Source organism: Loxodonta africana, chromosome 19, assembly GCF_030014295.1.
Source record: "Loxodonta africana isolate mLoxAfr1 chromosome 19, mLoxAfr1.hap2, whole genome shotgun sequence".
Lineage (NCBI taxonomy): Eukaryota > Metazoa > Chordata > Mammalia > Proboscidea > Elephantidae > Loxodonta > Loxodonta africana.
Window position 1 is genome coordinate 69,530,197 of NC_087360.1, and position 22,313 is coordinate 69,552,509.

General features: G+C 37.4%; 1 protein-coding gene across 1 annotated transcript in view; it reads left to right on the forward strand.

Annotated features, from left to right (window-relative positions):
• TEX15 (testis expressed 15, meiosis and synapsis associated) overlaps positions 1-22,313 on the forward strand; it is a 77,991-nt gene that overhangs the window by 9,903 nt on the left and 45,775 nt on the right. Inside the window, exons 2-5 of the mRNA XM_023551134.2 lie at positions 2,959-3,034; positions 4,278-4,338; positions 14,983-15,133; positions 19,980-20,145. Coding sequence (XP_023406902.2) covers positions 14,995-15,133; positions 19,980-20,145 — 305 coding nt within the window. The 5' untranslated portion in view covers positions 2,959-3,034; positions 4,278-4,338; positions 14,983-14,994. The remainder of the gene's footprint in view (positions 1-2,958; positions 3,035-4,277; positions 4,339-14,982; positions 15,134-19,979; positions 20,146-22,313) is intronic.

The window sequence follows — 22,313 nt, forward strand, 5'->3', positions numbered from 1 at the left end:
CTGCTGTTAATACCATTTTGAATGGCACACAAGGTAAAATTGTTGGTTTTTTTTTTTTTTTTTCATAATTCCTTGTCTTTCCTTCTTGCCTAGTATCTGGTACAAGAAAGCTGCTCAATAAAAATTTGTTAACTGAATTGAATAACTATCTCCTTAACCCTCACCCTCAAAACAAAACCACATTTTTTTCGTTTTCTTTTGGCTTCTTCACCTGCAGGAGCACTAAGCCTAAAAGTGAGGTTCCCAGTTAAGAGCGTATTTTTCTTTTAATAGTAACACTCTGGTCAAAAGAGATGGTTGCTACTTAAGAAAGAAAGAAAAAGTGAAGAAAGGGGAAAAGAGGGAAAAAAGAAAAAAAACATTCCTATGTAGCTGATTTGCAGCCCTGGTGGTACAGTGGTTAAGAGATATAGCTACTAACCAAGAAGCTGGCAGTTCAAATCCCACAGCTAATCTTGGAAACCCTATGGGGCAGTTCTATTCATTTCTGTAGAGTCATTATAAGATGGAATCGACTTGACAGTAACGGGATTGTATGTAACTGATAGAATGCTTTACTCAGAATTACCTCATACCAGTGGCTCTCAAACTTTAGCTTACATCAGAATCACCTGGAGAATTTGCTGGACAAGAATTTGTTGGGCCATACCGCTAGAGTTGCTGATTCATCACGTCTAGGATGGGGCCAGGAGCTCGGGTGGTGCAGTGGTTAAGCACTTGGCTGCTAACCAAGAGGTCCGCGTTTTGAACCCACAAGCCCTTCCTTCGGAGAAAAGACTTGGCGATCTGTTCCATTAAAGATTACAGCCTTGGAAACCGTATGGGGCGGTTCTCCTCTGTCACATGGGGTCACTATGAGTTGGAATCAACTCGACGCATGCAGCAGTAACAGAATGGGGCTGGAGGATTTGTAGTGCCAGCAAGTTCCCAGGGGATGCTGATGGCCTGCAGGCAATTTGAGAACCACTGCCCTTAGTTCAGGAGCTCTGGTGGTGCAGTGGTTAAAGCACCTGACTGCTAACCAAAAGGTGGGTAATTCGAACCCACCAGCCACTCGGCAGGAGGAAGACGTGGCAGTCTGTTTCCACAAAGATTTATAGCCTTGGGAACCCTGTGGGGCAGTTCTACTAAATAGGTTCTGGTAGAGAAAAGTATTAAAGACAGTAGTTTTAGTTTTTCCTTAAATGAACTATCTGCCATGAATGTGTGCAAAGACTTACCAAATCAGTGTCATCTTTGTCAAAACCTGTGATTATCTTGCTCTGTAATTTCAGTGTCCCTCTAGCCAAAATGACTATTTTTCCTGTTCAGAGGTTTTGCTTGCCATTCTTCTGTCATTTCAGAAAGTTGGGGATAGTTGTATGCAAGTGTCTTTGTGTCGACATCTTTCTTTGAGCAACTTTCATGATCAGATTAAAAGACGGTATCTTTTATATTCTCATACATGTTTTATTATACATGCCAGTTATATGTTAATTTACAAGTTTGCTTTAGATTCTTAATATACTGGCTTTAAAATTATCCTCTAACTTACTATAATTACAGTAAACATGCAAGTGCCATTAAATACGAATTTCTAAGTGTACATATTACCCGTGTAATTAGTACTAAATATTTCATACCATAATTGTTCTTATGTGAATGCTAGCCTACATCATGGGAATTTCTGCAGAATGGGCCATCACTATCAAATGGCTCAGAATTTCTAGTTCTCTAACTTATTTGGCATTTCACTTGTGTGCCAGTCTCATCCTTATTACCCTGATACCACATGGCTGTATTTGGCCTGATTGTCTACTTTTATTTCCTTGAGTCTCTTGGGCAATGACACTGTATTAAAGCGCTTGAGTGAGACACAGCCAAAGTCATAAAGCAGCAGAGGATAAGATGTTTCTTTTGTTTATATGCTGAACTTTAAAATGTGTAGTAATGGTATATTTTCTTCCAAAAATGGCCCTACAGTGTCTCTTAAATGCCTTTTTTATTTTCTTGAATGCTTAACTTAGAGAAATGAACAGATCTGGAAATTGAGCAAAGTCCCAAATTATGCTGGATGATTCACTAATAAAAATACCTTTTCAGAAGAGTATGAGGTATTTTATATATATGATGAATTAGTATCATATAAACATTCTATGTAGTTAGTACTGTTACCCTGAAGTCAAGACATAAGTGAAAAATTGTCTAGCGTCAACAAAAGAGTAGCTAGTTATAACAAGTCATTGAGATTTGGACTAATTTTACTTCTTCATTGCTTCCAAGGTGTCCATAACCACAGTGGAGGTTTAAATGCTTCTAGAAAGAAACTTTTTTAAGAACTGGGTTGAGATAGTGGTTTAGGATCCACACTTTGGCATCAAGCTGGGACTTGAAAATTTACCAGTTGGGTGACTTCAGGCAGATTTCCCCAACTTTCTGATCTCTGTTTTCTTATCTGAAAAATGGGAACAGTACTACCAGTCTGTGAAAATCAAATAAGATACTGCCTATAAAGCACTTTGCAGAGTGCATAGCATGTGTTACTGTTTACTATAATTATTAATTAAAATGTTGACGTAAAAGTGGCAGTGTTTCTTAGCCTTCAGTGTTTTTTCTTATATGTGAAAACCCAAGGGCAAGCTCATTTGCTGTCTCACAGTGTCATTTTGCTACCAGTTGGCTGCATAACAGTGGTTAGCTGACAGTGGAACTCTGAATAGCAGATGACAATATACTGAATGCAGAGAAAGAGAAAGGCCTAATGAGAAAAGAGGAATGAGAGTGGAGAAATGAATGGAAGGGCATGAGAGAAAGATAAGGAAAACTGCCCCCGTCCCCTGCAGTGAAATGGGAGCAAAAGGGAGGCAGAAATTAGGAGGAGAAAAAAAAATGAATGGGTAGGACAATAAAGAGATAATTCTGGCAGGGAGCCTCTGACCATAATTCTCTACCTATTTCTGCCTTTTTCTTTTTTTGTAGATATTGCTTTATTATTTTTCACGTATGGACTGAATCCTGATCATAACTGTATGATGCTAGATTCCATCGAAGAGTGGTAAGTATTTCAAATAATGGCTTTGCTACTGCTATTAATAATATTATATTGATATTTTTTACCTATTTTGGGTAAACTTTTCTGCTTTATAATTGATGTATACATAATTTGTCAAATAAAGATACATGAGAAATGTGTGTGTTTTCTCACCATAAAGTAATTGAAATGCATTTCAAGTATGTAAATATTCATCCTTGACAGCAAATATTTATTGGGTACTTATTTTATAAGGAACTATGCTTGGTGCTGGAGATAACTGCGTAGATTATAGTCCCGTAGAAAAGATTGGCCCATACATAACTGACCTTAAGTTAGCCTAAGTATTGAACCTTTTTTTTTTTATTGAACCTTAGAGTAATTACTTTGGGACATCAGGCCAATTAATACACAAATATTTCTCAGAACATTCATGGTATTCTGAGTTTGGAATTGCCTTCTGAACTAGCACATAAGCAGGACTAGAAAATTATTTTGTAGCCAGATTTAAAAATTTTTATATTTTAATCAAAAGTAGTGTTGCCAGGTTTGGTCCTCCACATTTATTAATCAGATGGGTTTTAAATGATATTTGGTTGATTCTAAAAATGAAATGCACTCTCAGAGGATGGAAATTGGACCCACTGTGGACATTTAAAAAACAAAAGTGCCATAGTCATGGAGGGAATACTCTAGGCAGATAAACTTTCTCAGTAACTGGAAAGTTAGGGAGAAGGAGACTGGACTATTTAACTTAAAAAGAAGTTATAAAACTTCTAAAAGTTACAAAACTTTTAGGAGTGCAGTTTCTTGCATATGCCTGTTTGTGGACCCACAGAGAAAATGTGAATAAATAGAACCTGAAAGTGGCAGAGAGAGGGATAGGTACGTTGTTTAGTTGCTGGTGAATAAATTCCAATTCATGGCGACCCGTGGAACTACCCTGTAGGGTTTTCAAGGTTGTAACCTTTCAGAAGCAGCTCACCAGCCCTGTCTTCGAAGCGCCACTGGGTGTTTTAGAACTGCTACAAGTGCTTAACCGTTTGTGCCACACAGCTGCCTTAGGGATAGGTATAAGAGGAGGCAAAATAGTTGACAGTTTACACTACAACTTCAAATGTCATTGAAACACGGAGAGGAGAGGAGAGGAAAGCCCAGGAACAGACATCCAGTGAGTGAGAGAACCAGGACAATGTCTTGTATGCTAATGTCTTGTATAGTGCTCTTTCTACTATATCATAAATCCTTTCAAAAAATTTTTTTCTAGCCAATTTCATGAAGACGATTTGGAAGGAAAGTGAGGTGTCGGATTGCTAAATCATAGAACGGTGAGCTTTCCAGCCAAGTTAACTTCCAGTGCTTGTAACCAGGCCTGAGAACTTAGGTTATTGTTTTTTCCCATATTTTAACTGGTCACTATAACCTGATGTTTTTAAACTTCTTTTTTTGTGTGTGTGTGCAAAAAAAAATTACTTTCTCAATCTTGGTGGAGTCTTCAAAATAAATCTGGGAGAAGCTTTATTTGGTAGTACTCTATTTGTTATACTCACCAGGTTGTAACGTTTTATTCTCTCCAAATGGTATAGTTACACTATAAATTTCTGAGGCTTTAGAGAGTACATTCTAATGGATAAGGTTTTTTTGAATACCTCCGATCTTTCAGGGGAAGTGGCTGATATGAGCACTGACCTTAAGAAGCACGTGGGTTCTACATGTCTAAATCTTTTAAGCCTAAGTAAAACAAGTAGTAACAGAGTGAAGCTGTTATTTTGGGAGTTATGTTGATTTTTTAAAACTTTTTAACAAGCTTCTGAGACTATGTTGGCATCTCCAGTCGGGAGGGGAGATGAGAGGGCAGAGGGTGTCCAGAAGCTACCCAAATGTACACAAGAAGAGAGGGGGGAGGGAAGTACTGTGCTATCTCATCAGAGGGAGAGCAATTAGGAATGTATAGCAAAGTGTATGTAAATTTTTGTATGAGAAACTGACCTGATTTGTGAACTTTCACTTAAAGCACAATGAAAAATAAATGAAATAAAGAAAAAGGAAAAAAAAACTCTTCCTTACCGTTTTCTAATAGTAAGTCCAGGTAGCTACTGGAATCACTGTGTACTTGTTGGAAGCCTTTGTTTCTGGTTCACAATACTTCCCTCCAGGGAAGTAGGATTTGACAGATGGTTCACCTTCTCCAAAAGGATTTGGTAATCTCCAAAAGGTGCTCTTTCTACAAGCATCTTTGATTTGGCAGTGGCAAAGTTAAACAGGTGAACAGAAGAGAAACAGGATCTGGGAACATTCTTTATGTAATAACTCCTACCTTCTGTGGATAAGACTTAGAAGTAATTTTAAAAATCTTTCTCATCATCATTTTTCTGCGTTTAGGCATTCCATATGTTCCTCCCTTCTCCCTAATTTGTAATTACACATAGCCAAACCTCAAGCTAAAGAAGAATTTGAGAGATAATGAAGGATAGAACTTCCTATCACTACAAGGAAATTGAGTTTTCTCTAAATGTATGTGTTCGCAAAGTGTTGTTGACATGTAATCCCTTGATTAATCTATAAATTTATCCAATGGAGTTACCTGTCAAAAAATAATCACTTCACAGGTGTTGAATCTGAAACCAGTAAGAAAGGCAAAGAAAATCTGACGCTCAACCAGAAGCTCCTGCCTGAATTGATAGACTGATGGTCAACAACATTCTTTAAGTCACATAAGTGAATTTTTTAACAGGTGGATTTTATTGATAGCAGCTTAGGGGCAAGCTTCCAGTCCGTGAAAAATGCTGTATTATTTAATTCTACATCTTCAGTTCACCTACCCCCCAATTCAACGATATTTCTTAAGAATCTATTTGTGTGTAAAGTTCTGTGTTAACTTTTTAATCGTTATGCTATATATTGTTTTGGTATGGGTCTAGTTCCTTCTCCCATACAAACTATAATCTTTTTTATTCTGACCTTGCTTTGTAAAGGTAGTTCACCTGACCTATTGGAGATCTTCCAAAAACCCTCTAATATTCATATTTTCCCTCTTTATACTTCATTTTTTTATTGAGGGGTCAGAGAAGTTTCTCCTTGCATCTTTTCTGTAATCAGACCATTCCTTTCAGTGGGCCTGGATCACTGAACCGCTTCCTGATCTTGACTTCCTCATTCTTATTTATTTTTTTTAGATGAAGATTTACAGAACAAGCTAGCTTCTCGTTAAACAGTACGCATATTGTTTTGTGATACTGGTTACCAACCCCACGACGTGTCAACACTCTCCCGTTCTCGACGTTGGGTTCCCTATTACCAGCTTTCCTGATCCCTCCTGCCTTCTAGTCCTTGCCCCTGGGCTGGTACACCCCTTTAGTCTCGTTTTGTTTTATAGGCTTGTCTAATCTTTGGCTGAACGGTGGACCTCAGGAGTGACTTCATTACTGAGCTAAACGGGTGTCCTGGGACAATACTGTTGGGGTTTCTCTAGTCTTTGTCAGGCCAGTAAGCCTGGTCTTTTTTTTGTGTGAGTTAAACTTTTGTTCTACATTTTTCTCCAGCTCTTTCTGGGATCCTCTGTTGTGGTTGCTGTCAGAGCAGTCAGAGGTGGTAGCCAGGCACCATCTAGTTGTGCTGGACTCAGTCTGATAAAGGCTGTGGTAGTTGCAGTCAATTAGTCCTTTGGACTCATCTTTCTCTTGTTTCCTTGGTTGTCTTCATTCTCCCTCCTGCAGACAGGATGAGCTCAGTAGGGTATCTTAGATGTTGGTGTCCTCGTTTTAATATATCCTTTCTACTTTGAAACTGTTCATTACCAGGAACTGCAACCATGTTACTATTTCAGATTCTCTCATTTCCTCTTTGACTACAGTCTCTTTTCTTCCTTGTCTCACACTCCATTGCTTCTTTGGAACCAGTTTATCTTCGTTGTAATCTCTACCACTTTCACTGTTGTGTTCTTTATCATCTTTTTCAGGCATACTTTGTGTCTGGATTCTCCCATGGTCACTCATTTCATTAATAAGTCTCCTAATAGCCTAGATTCCTTTTCCTCTGAAATGCCTAGCATTCTAGAGAATATTGAGATTGACTCTACTGTACACTCATATCCAACTTTAATGATTTTTATACAGTGTTCTCAGTTAGGGATCTAGTCTTTTTTCTTTACAGATACATAGCTGCTTTATCAAAAAAAAGTAAACCATCATTTCCCTAACAGATTGAAAAGCCACCTTAGACAATAATGAATTTCAACCGAATTAAAGAGTTAAGGTGAAAGGCAAAACTATATGACATTTTGAAGAGAATATAGGGGATTATCTTTATGAGCTTGGGGGAGGGAAGTTTTTTAAGTTGATCAAAAGCATAAAACAAAGGAAAAATTCCTAATTTGGACTACATTAAAATTAAATATTTCTGTTCAAAAAAAGTAAAAAGACAAGTTAACAAAGTGGGAGAAACTACATGCAACAAATAAGGTTGGTGATGATGTAGTGTCTCATATAAAGATTTCTTAGAAATACATAAACTGATAAGAAAATGTGTAAAATCTTGAACAGGCATTTTACAGGTGTGAAATTACAAGTGGCCAGTAAACATACTCAGTACTTGATCAGTCTTGTCAATAACCAGGAAACTGCAGACAAAACGCAATAAGATGTTGTCTTAGTTACCTAGTGCTTCTGTAACAGATACCACAAGTCAATGGCTTTAACAAAGAGAAATTAATTTTCTCACAGTCTAGTAGGCTAGAAGTCCAAATTTAGGGTGTCAGTTCCAGGGGAAGGCTTTCTGTCTCTGTCGGCTCTGGAGGAAGGTCCTTCTCAACAATCTTCCCCTGGATCAGAAGCTTCTTTGCGCAGGAACTCCAGGTCCACAGGGCGCGCTCTGCTCCCAGCACTGCTTTCTTGGTGGTATGAGGTCCCCGAGTCTGCTTGCTTCCTTTTCCTTTTATCTCTTGTTAAAAAAAAAAAAAGATGCAGGCCACACCCCAGGGAAGCTCCCTTTACATTGGCCCAGGATGTGACCTGAGTAAGGGTGTTACATCCCACCCTAATCCTCTTTAACCACAGGCAGAGATCATGATTTATAATAAATCAGAAATCACAAAATGGAGGATAGCCACACAATACTGGGAATCATGGCCTAACCAAGTTGACACATATTTTTAGGGGACACAGTTCAATCCATGACAGATGTCATTCCACCTTTTAGGTTGGCGGAGGACCCCTGGTGGTGCAGTGGTTAAGAGCTCAGCTGGTAACCAAAAGGTTGGCATTCGAATCCACCAGCTGCTCCTTGGAAACCCTACAGGGCAGTTCAGCTCTGTCCTGTGGGAGGTTCACTGTGAGTTGGAATTGGCTCAACGGCAGCCAGTTTGTTTGTTTAGATTGGCAGAAATTTATAGTACCAATATCACCTGTTGGTGAAAAACCAGAACTCTTAGGCACTGCTGGTCATAGTTTAAAAATACAGTATAATAAAAGACTGAGAAACTGGAGTATACAAAAATTAAATTTTTGCTATGGGAGGAACATGCCAAAAACCAAATTAAAAGGCAGAAGTTTTCCAACACTTACGACGGACAAAAACTAGCTTCCTCTGCATAGAGTTCTTAAAACTCATTAACTAAAAGTCTGTCTTCCATGTAGGAAAAAAATGGAGAAAAACCTAGGAACAAGTGATTCAGGGGAAAAGGCTCAGCCTTACTAATAATGAAAGAAACGCAAATTAAAACCACGAGATTCTGTTTTTCACTTACCAGGTTTGCAAAGGTTAAGGAATTGAGTAAAATACTGTATCAGTACAGGCATGGATAAACAGCCACTCTCATTTTGGTTGAATACATTGAAGTTTCCTTCCAGGATAGCCAGGTGATACCAATAAAAAATTTAAATGCAAAAAAATTGGAATCAACCTAAATGTCCCTCAGTAGGAGAATGGCTAAATAAAATGTGATGAATCACTGTCAAACATAGAATGCTGTGGATTAGTATCGACATGAGAGATGTTAAAAATATAGTTGGGTGTAAAAAACAAGTTTCAAGTATTAGATACTGAATGATAGTATATATATAAAAAATAAATTATTTTAGGGTTTTATAAAAAAAATTTTTATATATATATGTTTGTGTATATATATCAATATATTTTATATACATCAAAAAATAATCTGGAAAAATTCATAAGACAGGTTAACCTTTGGAGCAGTGATACCCGGATTGATGTTGGTAGTGGTAGTGATGTTAGTCAAAATGAAGTTTAGCTTTCTTGTAATGTTTCCAAAAGAGAACACATCCTTTTTTAATATATGAGTAAAAATTAAAACAATATTAAAGTTCAGTTAGAAATGGTTGAGTTATTAAGAGACAAAGCACCATCAGAGAAATAGCTGCAAAATCCAGGTTATGAAGTCACAGAAGTCAAAGCAGGACTGTATTATTACAAAACCAGACAGGTCATGGACATCAAATGCGGAGGGCCAGGTGAGTTAGGAGCCAGAGACAGACTTGTGGTAACAAGAGACTGATGCGGAGCTCGACGGCGACTTTGATGACTGCTGTTTAGGTGGAGGGCGGAGATGGAAAACAGAGTAGATTGGGAAGGGAATAGATTGGAAGGTGAGCTACAAGGGTTTTGCTTTTGAAATGAGAAAGTTTCAACCTGTTTAGATGCTGTTGGGAAGGATACAGAGAAGGAAAGTGGGTTGGGATGAAATCCAGAATACAGTAGATGATAATGGAGAAGATGGGAGACCAGGAGAATCTTGGAATGGAAATCATCAGACCTCGTTTTGACTTAGTCCAAGCTCTTTGACATTTAACTTGCTTTGGATTGGCAAACTTTTTCTGTAAAGGACTGGATAGTAAATTACTTTAGGCTTTGTGGGCCACAGGATTTCTGTCACACCTAGTCACCTGTACTCTTGTAACAGGAAAGCAGGCACAGACAATAGGTACATGAATGGGCACAGCTGTATTCCTATAAAACTTACTGTAGACACTGCCATTTGAATTTCACAGAATTTTTGTGTGATAATATTACTCTTGATTTTTTTTCAGTCATTTAAAAATGTAAAAATTCTTGCTGGCTTGCAGGCCCTTCAGATAGACGGTTGGGTTTGGCCCATGGTCTGTAATAGTGTTCCAGCCCCTGATCTATAAAATGAGAAGTTGGACTAAAATTTATTTTAGCTTTACATTTATAGTTTTAACTGGGACATTCTTACTGACTTAATCTATTTAAATGTAAACATAATTTATCATGTATATCGTCTGATTTTACTATATCTTTATTAGAAGTAATTCTTTGTCTCATTTAAAATTCTGCAGAAGTCAGAATTTGTATTTGTGACTCCAGTTCCAAGAACATAATTTATTCAGATATCCTTGGGAACTGTTTCCTGGGTTTACCAGAAGAGGGATGATTTTTTTTCCCCTATGTGCACACCATAAATCCCATAATTTATTAAGTATTTTAAAATAGATTTATTTTACGGGAACTTCATATTATTGGGCACAAATAAAAAGTAAGTAAAAACAGAACATTGCTATCTGCCAGAACACCCTGAACCTGTGGCATTATTTCTTTTTGTTAAAAAGGGAGATTAACAAGGTCTTCATAGTGATGTAAAAGGTAAATTAACAACAAACTGATTAATGTTAATGTTTGAAAGAGAACTAAAAAAAAAATTGTCTCAGTAATGCTTTGTATGTCTAAAATTATCTTAAGCTGCCTCACATTGGGAAGCCTTTACATAACTGATACCAGTTGAGTCTTTGGACTAAGTTACTCGATTGAAACACAAAGTTCTGTTATTAATTAAAGTCTCTTTGATAGTAATCGGTTAGAAGATTTTGCAGATTTATTGAGTAACCTCTAAAACCAGTGCTCTCAATCATTCAGATACTTGATTTTTAGGAAACTCAGTCCAAGTGTTCTCTTTTAGATAGACCTTTAGAGGATGAGTGCTTAGACTGGGTATTTGACAGAGAGGGGCTTTGTTTGCCACTAACTTGTCTGAAAAAATGTACTACCGTTAATAACGCATGCAGAGTGATGTGCTGTAAAGGAAAGTTAATGACTTGCCCAAGGTTACATCATTGGTTAATGGCAGAGCTAGAATTACAGCCAACATTACCTGACTTCCAACCAAGTTGTCTTTACAATACTATGTTTCTTGACAAATTCCATAACTTGATTCCATTACTAGACTTCAGGATTACACTAACAGTTAAATATGTGTAGTTATTGTGTACTGGACTCTGCAAACATGGGAGATATACATTCTGTTATTGGCCCCAGAGAATATGTGCACTTTGCCTAATGTAACATTGTTAAGTAATGGCAGAACCCAAATTTGAACCATTATGATATTTTGCCTTTCTAAGTAACATTCATTCTTAAAATGTGTAGTATTTGGGCCTAAGCTTCCTCATCTTTCACTAAAGAAATTCCTAAGCCTATAAAATCTAGCTTTCCTTTTCGCCTTTTTTAGTTCCTTTTTACCTTTTTATTTCTTCTCTTGTTTTCCTCCCTTGCTGAGCACTTGTGGTGCTAAAAGGAAGTAGTAATAATTTATTCTTAATTTTAAAGAAAGTGTGCCTGGCATCACCATTTACCAGTTCGCTATAGATTTTTGGTAGATACCCTTCATCAATTTATGAATGTTTCCGTGTATTTCATTTGCTAAGATTTTGTTTTTTAATCATAAATGGGTTTTGAATTTGTTTATGTAAATGCCTTTTCTGTATCTGTTGAGATAATCATTTGATTTTTTTTTTTAATCAGTTTATGGGGGAAATGAAATGTTGCATATTTTCCATTGTTAAATCACCCTTGCATTTCTGGAATGAACTCAACTTGTTTTTATGATATATTAGTGTCCTCATCTTTATATACTTTTAGAATCAATTTATAACTATTGATTTAATGTCTCCTTAGTATTGATAGGATCATTCATTCTGTATTTCTTCTGAATCAGTTTCAGTAAGTTACATATTTTCCAGGAATTTACTGTTTAGTTAATCTTTTAAAGGTATTGGTTTAAAGTCATTTGTAATATGCATACTCTTAAGGCCTGTAGTCATAGATGTTTTAATTGCTGGAGAACTCTTCTTTGGTTCCTTCGTTTGCTTGTTAGTTTGTTTATTCATTTATTTATCTGAATATCCGTTAGGGACCTACCGTGTACATTGCCATGTGCATTAACTATCCTTGAGGTTTTTACAGTTTTTTCTCTGCTCTTCAGTGCTCACCCAGAACCCCAGAGGAGGGAGCCCCAGCATGAACCTTCAGGACTCACACTTTCTGATTTTATTATTACACACATAAAAATAATATGTATAAATATATATTTAAGGGTTATAGAACTATGATATATATGTTTTATATATGCATATAAAAATCATAAATATAATGATTTTAGGTCTGTGATAATGGATCATTAAAAAATGTGTGAATTTTTTATTTTGTGAGTGTGGCTGATTTGTTTGGACTGAAGTTAAAGGGTTGTTATTCCTTCTTTAAAGTTAATACTTGAAAAATTGCTGGAGGTGACACATTTGATGAAAGACACTGAATAACATTGACAATTTACCTTCCAGGTTTTATATGGCTTCTTTGTGGCTAAGTAGTTTTCTAAGCACTAAGGATTAAAATGTGATACTCAGTAGTCTTTATTAGTAAATTATACTAGAAAAGCATTTTGTAAGAAACCATACAGATGAAATATTATCCAGATTTCCTGAGTAACTAATTTATCTGTAGTTGTTTGTTTTGTAAAGGCAACATTGAGGATTATCTCAACACTTGTCAAGTACCTTATATTCAACTGATCATTATATATATAATAAAGATTTTTTTATTATATACCTTTGAGTACAGTTAATATAGATGGTGACTACTTGAAGAGATTTTTTTTGTGATCTAAGTCATTCTACATAAATTATTCTCCGTTCTTCCCCTTACTAAACTGCCAGGTGACATGGCAGTCCTGAGAATTATCTCAGGAGCTGGTGTATCTTAAGGGAACTCATAGCTACATTTTGACTGGATGAGAGAAAGGCGGATTTTGTTCTAGCGGTTTCAGTCCATTTTCTGTCCCTATTCTGATCCTTGTTTGATTGGGAGATTGCTAGCTCACCTTTCCTAAAGGGCAGAAGAGGGGCAGGGGTTGGGGCACTCCTTTGTGACCCACCTATAGAATCCTACCCTTTGTGAGCCTCTGTGGAATCTTGTTAACTCTTAATTTGGATTGTGAGCCATCATTTGAACTAAGCAGTGGGCAGATATCAGAAGGCCCGTGAACTTTATAAAATGGTATGAAAAATTCATGTTTGAATATATTTTTCTGTCTGGAGGGTCCATAGCTGACGTTTGTTACTCAGTTTGAGTTCTGCTTGAAAGGTTAAGAATCAGTACTTGTGTGTGACAGAGAAAGAGGGGCAGGAGAGAGGAAGACGGAGAAGGGAGGAGGAAGGAAAGGAAGGAAAAGACTATTCTGATCTTTTTTTTTTTTTTTTACTATGGTAAAGCATAAAACGTAAATCTTTCTTACTACTAGAATAACAATATGTGATGTTGTCTTGAACCATTTAAAGAGTAATACCATGGAACATGTTAACTGAATACAGTAGCCACTTGGTTGTGGGTCATCAACCGTAGGGATATCGATGAAATAGTTGGTTTATAACCGTCTGTGTAGGGTTTTCCAGAGAAGCAGAACCAGTGAGAAATGGGTGGATGGATAGATATTGATTGATTTACTTCAACGGATTGACTCACCTTCTCTTAGCCCAAGACAGGAACCATTCCCAAAGTCAACTCTTCAGACAGGGATTGGACTGGACCATGGGATAGAAAACGATACTGGCATAGAGTGAGCTTCTTGGATCAAGTAGACGCATGAGACTGTGTGGGCAGCTCCTGTCTGGAGAGGAGATGAGAGGGCAGAGGGGGTCAGAAGCTGTCTGAATAGATACAAAAATAGAGAGTGGACGATAGGAGTATGCTCTCATTAGAGGAAGAACAGCTAGGAGCATATAGCAAGGTGTATGTAAGTTTTTGTATGAGAGACTGACTTGGTTTGTAAACTTTCACTTAAAGCACAATAAAAATAAAAATAAAAAAAATAGAGAATTTACTCACCCAGTTATGGGGACGGGCAAGCCCAGCATCCATAGGTCAGGCAACAGGCTGGTTACTCCTCCCAGCTCATGGGACTGGGGGACACGGGGGCTGGCAAGTCCAAAATACACAGGTCAGGTGGTAGGCTGGAGACTTCTGCAGGCTTTTATCCCAAAGTCTATAGGTCAGGCAACAGGAACAGTACAGAGTCAGTGAGTGAGTTCTGCCAAAATACCTCTATATGGTCTTGAGGCAGACCATGCCCTAACAAAACTCCCCTTTTGACTGGTTGATTAGATGTCATTATGGAGGGTGTGATTATATTACATTAAATTACGTTATGGAACAGGAGCCAGCCTAATATTTGGCCAAACCAGTAGGAATCATACAACCTAGCCAAGTTGACAGATAAAATCAACACACACAGTAACTTCCTAAGTTTTCCAAAAGCCAGGGATTCTGATTTGAAGGTGACAGAAGTGTATAAGAAAAATACTTTAAAACATTAAAATATTTGGCAAGAACTTTACCAGATGTTATATAGAAATTGTTACGTTGAGAAGTTATTAAGCTTTTCAGGAGCACAGAGGCTTTTAGCTGCTCAATGACAATGACATGAATTACAGGAAAAGATCTATTAGAAACTACAGAATAAATATTTTTAATATTATATATATGTAAAAAAGGTTATTAATTCATTTTCTGTTTTGGGTAACCTGGCAGATTCATATTGAAATCTTTTGTCAGTGTGACCAAGAATATATTTTTATTAAATTCCATTTAAGAACTTTTAAATGATTTTACTGCCATTGCCACTTACGTATTTATTGACTTTTTACTTAATAACTTGGGATTTATTTTAGGCCAACAACAAAATGGAAGTGAAACAGATGGTTAAACACAAGACATTATGGAAAATGAGCTCAACCAGTGAGCCTTTATCAATTACTGGCATAGAAGCCAATCCTCTGAAGAAATTTACCATTCCAAAGATCAGAAGGACAGCTGGTAAAGGTAATATTTGTATGGAAGATGGGATTTTTAAAATATTTATTACTGTATTGCTCTGATTCTTAGTTCACATTTCTCTTCTGTTTTGGTTCTGTAAAATCAGCTTAAGTTAGCACTTTAATACCTCTAACACATGTACTTGCAGTGCTAGACAAGATGAAGTAAACATACACCGAAAAACTCTGAACGTGTATAAAACAGACTCTGAAAGGTAGAGAGACAACAGACCAGCTGTGGACCCTGGGACTTGAGGAACAACACAGTAGTAGTAAATTCTCTGGGTTTTCTTTATGTCTTCTAAATATCTCAGACTGGATTGGAGACGCCCATACCAACAGGCACAGACCAAAAAAAAAAAAAAAAAAAGCTCCAAGGAAAGCTTACTCTCTCTTGCAAAGTAGAAGGATCAGACTAGAAAGACAGAAACCTGTTTGACAATAAATTCTCTACTCCTGAAAATCACCCGGAAGTAAAGCCATGACCCCTGCGTTTTTACCAGCAAAGGCTAAGTGGAGGGCCTAGACCTATATCTGTACCACTCCTCCCTGCTGGAGTGGTATTACAAAAAAACCCAAACCCTTTGCAGTGAAGTCAATTCTAACTCATAGTGACCCTATTAAAAAAAAAAAAAGTTGCCATCGAATGGATTCTGACTCATAGGGACCCTATAGAGGAGGCCAAATAGGGAGCCTGGACTTCTACCACATAAATTCCACTTCTTCCTGCTCCCTGCCCTGTGGTGATGAATACTCCCTCACTGGGAGCAGCATCAGCATAGATCACCTGGGGAGCCTGGACTTCTACCATGCTCAGCAATAACAAGGCACCTGTCTCCCTTCCACAGTGTCAGTGGCAGCTGAGTGGGGAGTGTAGACTCCTGCCTCTGTCCAATGGTAAAAAGGCACCCCCCTCCGGGGCGTCACTGGGGACATGTGGAGAGCCAGGATTTCAACCCCACCCAGTGGTAAAGATTCAGATTCTCTTTCTCCTTGCTAGCATGGCTTGAGTAGAGCTACAACAGAGGATTTAATCATACTTAGATCCAAAGTCTCATAACATTATCCAAAGTAACTAAAATAAAAACTTACTTGTCTTACCAGCAACCAGGAAAATCTCAACTTGAATGAGAAAAGACAACAGATGCCAACACCCAGATGACACAGGTTTTAGGGTTATCTGACAAGAATTTTAAAGCAGCTATCATAAAGATGTTTCAACAAGCAATTGCAAATACTCTTGAAAGAAATAAAAAAAATATATTAAATCCCAGCAAAAGAAAAGGAAAATATAATAAAGAAGAAAATGGAAGTTTTGGAACCAAAAAATACAATAATTGAAATAAAACCTCACTAGATAGGCTCCTTAGAAGAATGGAGAAGACAGTGGCAAGAATGAGTGAACTTGAAGATAAAACTATCAATTTTCTGATTGTGATATAATTATGTAAGATGTTACCATTGGAGGAAACAGGGTCAAGAATGTATGTCTCTGTATCATGTCTTACAACTTCATGTGAATCTAATAATTATCTCAAAATTGAAGGTTTTAAAAAACACCTTTGTTAACTGCTGTCAAGTCAGTCCCCAATTCATGGTGACCCCTTGCGCAAGGGGATCAGACCATTGTGATTCATAGGATTTTCACTGACTGATTTTCAGAAGTAGATCTCAACGCCCTTTTTCCTAGTCCATCTTAGTCTGAAGTTCCACTGAAACCAGTTAGGTATTGTAACAATGCACAAGCCACCACTGACAAGTGGTGGCTGTGCTTTAGGAGCATTGGCCAGGAGGGGGTCAAACCTGGTTCTCTCATGTGAAGGTGAGAATTCTACCACTGAATCACCACTGCCCTCAAAAACACCATAGGTAACTGAAGAAGAAATTCTAAAACATTCAAGTAGGCAGGAAGATTGAAACAGGAATGAACTGAAACAGAAAAACAGAAAATAATTAAATGGCAGGCTTCAGCCCTAACATCATAATTATATTAAATGTGAATGATCTAAATACACCAATTAAACGACAGGTTGGCAGAATAAATAATAAAATATGGCTCAACTATATACGGTTGACAGAAAAGGAAATTCACTTGAAATATAATGATATAGGTTGATTGAAAGTAAACATATGGGAGAAGATAGGCCATGCAAACATTAACCAAAATAAAGCTTAAGTAGCTATGTTAATATCATATGAAGTGTAGGCCTCAGAGAAAAGAGAATTACCAGGGACATTACATAATAATAAAAGGATCAGTCCACCAAGAAGATAATAGCAATCCTAAACGTGCATGCATATGCACATACAGGTCATAACAAATATGGGTAACATTGTGAAGAATGGGAATTTCAGAACACTTAATTGTGCTCATGAGGAACCTGTACATAGATCAGGAGGCAGTTGTTCAGACTGAACAAGGGGATACTGTGTGGCTTAAAGTTGAGAAAGGTGTACGTCAGGGTTATATCCTTCACCAAGCGAATAATCCGAGAAGCTGGAATATATGAAGAAGAGCGGGACATCAGGATTGGAGGAAGACTCATTAACAACCTGCCACATGCAGATGACATGACCTTGCTTGCTGAAAATGAAGAGGACTTGAAGCACTTATTGATAAAGATCAAAGGCCACAGTCCAGTATGGATTACACTTCAATGTAAAGAAAACAAAAATCCTCACAACTGGACCAATGAACAACAACATGATAAATGGAGAAAAGATTGAAGTTGTCAAGGATTTCATTTTACTTGGATCCGCAATCAACACCCATAGAAGCAGCAGTCAAGAAATCAAAAGATGCATTGCATTTGGGCAAATCTGCTACAAATGACCTCTTTAAAGTGTTGAAAAGTAAAGATGTCACCTTAAAGACTAAGGTTTGCCTGACCCAAAATATGATATTTCATTTGCATCATTTGCATGTGAAAGCTGGCCGATAAATAAGGAAGACCAAAGAAGAATTGATGCCTTTGAATTGTGGTGTTGGTGGAGAATATTGACTATACCACGGACTGCCAAAAGAACGAACAAATCTGTTTTGGAAGAAGCACAACCAGAAAGCTCCTTAGAAGCAAGGATGGTGAGACTGCGTCTTACATACTTCGGATGTGTTGTCAGGAGAGATCAGTCCCTGGAGAAGGATATCATGCTTGGTAAAGTAAAGGGTCATCAGAAAAGAGGAAGACCTCAATGGGATGAATTGACAAAATGGCTGCAGCAGTGGGCCCAAGCGTAACAATGATCACGAGCATGGCGCAGGACTGGGCGGTGTTTTGTTCTGTGGTACATAGGGTCGCTATGAGTCAGAACCGGCTGAACGGCACCTAACAGCAACAGGACATGTGCATGCAACAGAACTTCAGAATATGCAAAGCAAAAAATGATAGAATTGAGAAAGAGTTGAATCCAGAATTATAGCTGGAGACTTAAGTGCACCTCTCAACATTTGACAGAGCTACTAGACAGAAAATCAACAGGAATACTAGAAGAAATTACTGTCAACCAACAGGATCTGATTGGTGTTCATAGATTACTCCACTCAACAGCAGCAGAATAGATGTTCCTTTTAGGCACCCATGGAGCAAGCACCAAGATAGACAGTATCCTGGCCAGGAGACAGATCTCAACATAGTTGAAAGAATTGAAATCATACAAAATGTGTTCTCTCTAACCACAGTGGACTCAAATTAGAAATTGATAATAGAAAGGTGATAGGTAACCTCCACTTGGAAAGTAAAGAATACATTTCTAAATAATTTATGGGACTTTGAGGGAAATATATTGAACTCAATGAAAATGAACATACCAAAATTTGGAAAGAGCTAAAGCATTGCAGACAAAGGACTTTATTGCACTAAATGGCTACATTAGAAAAAAAGTTTCAGTTGCATTAGAAAAAAAGGGTTTCAACTGAATAATAAAAACTGTCACCTTAAGAAACTAATAAAGAACAACAAAAGAAGCCCAAAACAAAGAGAAAAAAAAAATTTTTTTTAAGGAAGGAAATAATGATAAGAACAAAAATCAACGAAATAAGAAGTAGAAAAACAATGAGAAAATCAGTGAAACAAAATGCTGATTAAGAAGATCAGTAACCCTCTAGTAAGACTGACAAAGGAAAAAAAAAAAAACACATAAACCACAGATTACGACTATAAAGAATGAAAGAAGATATCACCACCGGCTTGCAAACAAGCCCATACACATAAACCTGACAATTTAGATGAAGTGGACCAATTTGTTAAAAAGTGCAAACTACCAAAACTTACATAATACTAAGGTGATAACTTTAATAGCCTTGTAATTATGAAATCCACTTCATAGTTGAAAACTGTTACAAAAGAAATCTCTAGGCCCAGATGGTTTCAATGGAGAATTCCACTAAACATTTTTTAAAAAGAATTGACGTAAATTCTAAATCTCTTCCAGAAAATAGAAAAGGGGAAAGCACTTCCCAGATAATTTTATGAGGACAATATTACCCGGGTATCAAAACCAGCCAGAGGTTAGAGGAGAACTTAGTTTGCTGTGTGAACTTTCACCAAAAATGCAATTAAAAAAAAAAGTATGAAAAAAGAAAGCTATAGATCAATATCCATCATGAACATAGATGCAAAAGTTCTAGTTACGAGCTAATGAAATCCAGCAGTATATAAAAGGAATTATACGGTATAGCTAGGTGGGTTTTATTCCATGGCATGGATGTACCATAATTTGTTCACTCGTGGAAATTTGAATGGTTTCCAATTTTTGACTGTTAACAAATGAAGCTGCTGTTAGATGGACAGTTGTCTGGTGACACAGTTCTAAACACAGATACCTACTCGTCCTTTTCTTTTTCTTGTCTTCAGTGTACTTGTCACCCTGTTGCACCAACACTAGGGAGTATAGTTTCATACACGATACGATTAACCAGAGCAGACTTGATGTAAACTGTGATCTACAGTCGTCATGGCAATTTGGGGATACAAAACTGCTTCACAATGACGATCTGGAAAAAAAATTTACGGCCAAGAGGTAAGCTACTGTGGCCTAAACAAGTTTGAGACTTTTTTTGTTTGTTTTTATGGTGTTTTATGCTGTTTTATTTTTTACCCTTTGAGATTTAATAAGTATTTCTAGAAAAATAAAGTACGGACAATTTTTATCCACTCTTTTGTTACCTCCTCATAAACCAAACCTACTACCGTCAAGTCGATTCTGACTCATAGTGACCCTCCTGTAATAGTGAAAAGCGAAGTGTGAGATTGGATTAGTATATTTTATGCATTAATGTAGTCAGATTTCAGACATACCCTTCTGATTTTTTAATTTTGAAAAAATTCTTCAAAAGCGTACACCACCAGAATGAGCTTCTTGGAACAAGTAGACACATGAGACTATGCTGACATCTCCTGTCTGAAGGGAAGGGTAGAGGAGGTCAGAATCTGGCCGAATGGACACGAGAAGAGAGAGTAGAGGGAAGGAGCATGCTGTCTCATAAGGGGGAGAGCAATTAGTACATAGCAAAGTGTTTATAAATTTTTGTATGAAAGTCTGACTTGATTTGTAAATTTTCACTTAAAGCACAACAAAAATTAAAAAAAAATAAAGCATACATCACCACATTTATTAAGGGCCATTTTGTAGATCCCTTGTACCTCCTGGATAATATAAAAGAAGTTAAAGTAATCAGGAAGTAACTTTTCTCTCTCGACCCAGCTCTTCAGAGACCGAGGTGATTTGAGAGGATTGTATCTGGCTGTTTCCGTCTGTTCTACTAGAGGCACTCTTTTCTGGTTGGTGCCACTGTTTCTGACACTTAAATTTTAAAAAGCGTTCCTTCTACTTTTTGGGAAGCCAGATTGTTATATTTTGTAGTAAGAAAAAGAACATATGCAAAGTTATCGTCGTAAAAATTTTGTAGTTATAGGTATAGATCTTGTGCAAACAGGCTTTAGTGTTTTTGTTTTCTGAACTTGCCCCCTTCAGCATTTTGCTTTTTTAACTTAAAACACTGATAGACCCACATTTAGAACTTGTTTTGAGACACTTTGGTTTCTTTTTAGTTTTATAGTCAATTCCTCTTGATTCAAACAGGCTGCCCACTTGGTGTCAGTTTGGAGATTTGGGATTGGAGTGAGGGGAATGACAGCATTAGCTTGGATTTTATGCTAATTCCTTTAAAAGCCACAGCTTTGAGCATAGGTGGAAAGGACTAGATATATTCTGCTACATCCGGATTGAAAGAACCATTTGATCAGAAGTGTATTGCTGGGGGGGAAAAAAATGGTATTGCTTGTGTTGTTCCTTAATTTTGGTTCTTTAGGCATTTTGAAATTTTGTCCTTTTCCAGAATGCTACCCTGCCCAACACTAAATCTTCAACTAGTTATCTCTTCTAGTTAGCGTTAGAGAAAAGTTAGAAGTATCCGATGATTGACATATTTGAACTACGGTGTTGGTGAAGAGTATTGAGTATACCCCGAGCTGCCAGAAGAATGAACAAATCTGTCTTAGAAGAAGTACAGCAAGAATGTTCCTTCGAAGCAAGGATGGCAAGACTTCATCTCACATATTTTGGGCACAATATCAGGGACCAGTCGCTGGAGAAGGTCATCATGCTTGGTAAAGTAGAGGGTCAGGGAAAAAGAGGAAGACCCTCAACTAGATGGAGTGACACGGTGGCTGCTACAACGAGCTCAACCATATCGTACCTACTACTGTGAGGATGGCACAGGACAGAGATGTGCTTCATTCCGTTATTTATAGGGTCACTGTGAGTCAGAACTGACTCATCACACCTAACAACAACAACCCAGCGACACTGGATATGTCCCCAGGACAGCTGTGGTTGAGTCAGTTCAGCTCATGGTGACTCTGTGTGTGTTGGAGTAGAATTGTGCTTCGTAGGGTTTTCAGTGGATGATTTTTCAGAAGTAAATCACAGACCTTTTTTCCAAGGTGTCTCTGGGTGACCCCTAACTTTTTATGGTTAGCAGCCAAGTGTGTTAACCATTTGCACCCCCCCAGGGACGACTTCTGGGTTTGTTAAGACCTCCTAAATGACCAACCAGTATCAGATTTATTGTTTTCTTAGGTATTTCCCAGTTAGAGAAACTCCTTTGTTATCCATAGTACTTTATACTTAAGGTTTTGTAGTACTTACCAGAACCTGTTGGTTTGTGTCTAGTTCCCCTACTACCT